The sequence below is a fragment of the Schistocerca serialis genome, chromosome 6, assembly GCF_023864345.2.
Source record: "Schistocerca serialis cubense isolate TAMUIC-IGC-003099 chromosome 6, iqSchSeri2.2, whole genome shotgun sequence".
NCBI classification, from domain to species: Eukaryota; Metazoa; Arthropoda; class Insecta; order Orthoptera; family Acrididae; genus Schistocerca; species Schistocerca serialis.
The window spans coordinates 107,657,208-107,661,312 of NC_064643.1; the positions used below are offsets into that span (position 1 = coordinate 107,657,208).

Genomic DNA, 4,105 nt, shown 5'->3' on the forward strand with positions numbered 1-4,105 from the left:
CGCGACCGAGACTCGAACTCGGGACCTTTGCCTTTCGCGGGCAAGTGCTCTACCATCTGAGCTACCGAAGCAAGCCTCCCGCCCGGTCTCACAGCTGTACTTCTGCCAGTATCTCGTCTCCTCCCCTCCAAACTTTACAGAAGCTCTCCTGCGAACCTTTGGAAGGTAGGAGACGAGATACTGGCAGAAGTAAAGCCAACACCCTCTAACATACAGGCCTCCCAGCCAAGACGAGTAGGCCATGTGACGTCACTTTCACTAGGCTAGTGGTGGAAAGACAGATTTTGCTACAACTAGCGCTGCTGGTGGCCAAAACTGGATCTAATAGCCATACCAACCATGCAACAAAAGGCACCGGTAGAATACATTGTTCGTTTAATTGAAAATGAGTATATGAAGCACTGCAAGAAAAAGTAGCACCGTTTACAAAGCAATATGCGATAAGAAATCTGCACCGTGAGATGCTGTGCTTAATTTGTATGGATTTACCTTTATAAGCAATTCGAAATTCTGTGTTTATGTTGGCTAACCTACTCGGGAAACAAAACTTGTGTTCTGTTTACTTTCAAAGTATAGTGGTTGATTCGTCGAAATTACATCTCCGTTTAACTCTGAGATTTGATTTAATCGTTCGAAATGGTGTATAAGTGTTGTGTTCCACGTTGTAGAGGAAATTACGAAAATGGGCCACGAGTAGTGGTGTTTTCTTTTCCTAAAAGCACTGAACTACAGCAGAAATGGATATCTGCAATACATCGTGAAAATTTCCAGGCTACACAGAATTCGAAGGTAAGCTCAGGTTCTTTACAATTCAGTTAGATTGTCTCAGGGTGTGTGTTCTTTAATTTAGAGAGCGGGAGCAACTAATCACATATTTAAGTAGCACGCTCTTTAGATGTTCATTAACAGCTGAATTCGATTGACTTGATGTCCTTCTCTAGAAGATCAACTGCATTACATACATTACTGAGTCACTGGAAAACTGTGATTTACTTATGCAAGAATAGCTTTAGCCCTTTAACCTGAAATACCGAGTGAACAATAATCGATTTGATCTGAAGATAACTGACACTAATCCCATGTGTTAGCATTAGTACCCTCGGGATTATTACATGTAGCTGATAAAAGATTTTCTCATTATTTCAGGGTCTGCGAGCTCCACCTCACTGAAGACCTCATTCTGAAACACAGTGAATATTTCGACAGTTCCACAGGGAAGAAATATTCTGTGCCACTATCAAAACCTCGTCTTAAAACAGGAGCCATACCATCCATTCTGCCTAACTGTCCGAAGTATCTTTCGTCAGCGTCTAGAAAATAGAGACTTAGAAATAGCTATTGCAGCAAGTGTAGCAACTCATGCTCAGTATGAACAGGAAAGACATTTTGTGGACTTTAATGGTTTTGTTAAATGTTTAGAGGGTATCAAGCTGCCTAATGACTGGCATCTGATAAAGTCAGAAAGTTCCATAACTTTTGTTCTAATAGACGTCAAAGGTATTCCCACACTTTTGTGTTCTGTTGTGGTGACTACTGACCTGAGCATGTATTTATATGAGGGTAAAAGTGTAATCTCAAAACTTGGTACAAGAAAGTTCCCTTTAACTATAAACCATTTAAATGACTTAATTAACACTATTGACAACTTGGAGAACTTTACTAGGAAAAACAATGGTAGCACTGGAAAAGACCACTTGCTATTCATTACTGATTATTTGAAAGATGTGGCAAAACATTTTGATGAGAGTGAAAGTAACAAAATAAATTTTTTATGTGAGCAATTGAATCTAATGGGAGTCCACAAGAGCCATTACAGATACTCAACAGACTGTATTATATTTTGTAGTATTCTATTTTCAATATCACCACATGCTTATAAGTTTATAAGAAGTACACAGTATCTTGTGCTACCTCATCCTAATACCCTGCATAAAATCTGTTCACATTTTCAAACAAACCCAGCAGCTGAGCAGCTAGGTGGCAATTTTCTGATGTATATAAAACAGAAATTCCAGTTTCTTTGTGAATCAGATCATGTTGTTTCACTAATGTTAGATGAAATACACTTGAAACCTTATTTAGACTTCACAGGAGGTAACATTTTGGGTGCTGCATTCAATTCTAAAAATGTGGCAACTAGTGCTCAGGTTTTTATGATACAGAGTTTGTTGTCTTCATATAAAGATGTAGTCCACATTCTTCCAGTAAAAAATATAAATGGTGAAGGACTTTTCACTGTAATAAAGAAAACAATTTCCGGACTGCATGCAATAGGTTTTAAGGTAGTCTGTGTTGTTAGTGACAACAATTCAGTTAACAGAAGGGCAATGTCATTCGTTGCTTCCCCTCCTCAACTGTCAATTGTGTACAAACACCCCTGTGAAGACACTGATCCTCTTTTTTTATGTTTTAGATTCTGTTCACATTTTAAAATGTGCCAGAAACAATTGGATTAATAAAAAAGATCCTGATCAGACAATTATGTACCCCCAGTTTGAAACAGATTCAGAAAATACACAGCTGTATATGGCCAGATTCTCTTCAGTTAAAAAACTTCATGACATAGAGTGTACACAGATAGTAAAATTTGCCAATAAGCTTAATTTAAAGTCTCTTTTTCCAAGTAACCTGGAGCGACAGAATGTCAAACTTGTACTTAATGTTTTCAATGAGATGACTGTCCAAGGTTTGCTAGCCTTGGGGGAACATCATCATATTGAAAGTTTTGAGAGCACTGCTAAATTCATTAAATTAATTTGTACATGGTGGAACATTGTTAATGTTAGCTCACCTGGTAAAGATATCCGTTTCAAGGATGCAATGCTGAAACCACTCTCGAGCACAAGTAATGAAAATATCAGATATTTAGAAAGATTTCTGTCATGGCTGGATAAATGGAAACATATATCTGATAGTACATTTGGATTATCCAGTGATACACATTTGGCCATATCACATACCACTCATGCCCTTCTAGAACAGACCAAGTATTGCACTGAGGAGCTGAATTTTAAATATCTTTTGCCAGGTAAGGTTCAGACAGATGCTCTGGAAGCAAGATTTGGAAAATATCGAACAATGGCAGGATCTCAGTATTTGGTATCTTTGAGACAGGTATTTGAAATTGAATCCAAGCTAAGAATTCAGACTCTGCTTTCCTTGAAAATTTCATCCTCTGCTCTTGGTGAAGTTGGCATAGATTTAGATTCTTTTGAAAGTGATTGTGTAGATGATATTACCTTACCACCACCATCAAACTTTCAGAGTATAATGGATTTCAGTGAAGAACAAGTTCAGTCTGTTCAGGAATACGTGCCTGTTTTCACATACTTGTCAGGATACTGTGCCAGAGCTGTTCTTAAGAAGCTGAGGTGTGAAACATGTAAAATATACTTAGTGCTTGATAAAACATTATCCATAATAGAAAGTTATGAAAGCTATGGACTTCTAAGAAACGTAGATAGAGGTGGATTGTATTGCCCTAATAATGAGGTCATTAATGCTGTTATTTTCACTTATTTGATTGTTAAAAACTTGATGTCTGAAGAACATGAGCTCTCCTTCATGAGATGTACATCCCAGAGAAATCTAGTTGTAAGATTAGCTGTTGATGTAATTAAAAGGGAAGACTTTTTCCTAAGGGAATTTTCTTGTAGTCAGGTAGATCACACTGATGACAAAATTCTTCAGTCTGTAGTAAAAGTAGCATGTAATATATTTCTCAATAATTATGTTAAAAGAATTAATGACGGCCATATTGTCAGTAAAATGAAAAAGAGAAAACTGTCAACTGTAAAGTAGTTTAGAATAAATTTTGTGACAGGTTAACAAACATTTACATTTGTCATTCTCTCCTAATTCCTACTTTTCTCTACTTGATGTGTGTAGCTGCATTGCTTAAAATGAATGTGCATAAAATTAGGCCTATATTCTATTTACAATGATGTCATATCATTATCAAGAATATTCTGTTAAATATTTGAGAGTTTTGATGAGGGAGACAGACAAAGGTGTCAAACTTACAAAATCCCTGATTTTGCTTTGTGGGTTAAAGGTTAGAGTAGATTCAGTTTTTGTTCTGTAGACTCAAAGATGATATGAGTCT

At 36.8% G+C, this 4,105-nt stretch overlaps 1 protein-coding gene across 1 annotated transcript; it reads left to right on the forward strand.

Moving 5' to 3' along the window:
* Nucleotides 1–584: 584 nt before the first annotated feature.
* LOC126484667 (uncharacterized) lies at nucleotides 585–3,801 on the forward strand. The gene is made up of 2 exons (XM_050108260.1): nucleotides 585–789; nucleotides 1,147–3,801. The coding sequence occupies exon 2, from the start codon at nucleotides 2,482–2,484 to the stop codon at nucleotides 3,799–3,801; it is 1,320 nt and encodes a 439-aa protein (XP_049964217.1). The 5' UTR covers nucleotides 585–789; nucleotides 1,147–2,481.
* Nucleotides 3,802–4,105: the final 304 nt, after the last annotated feature.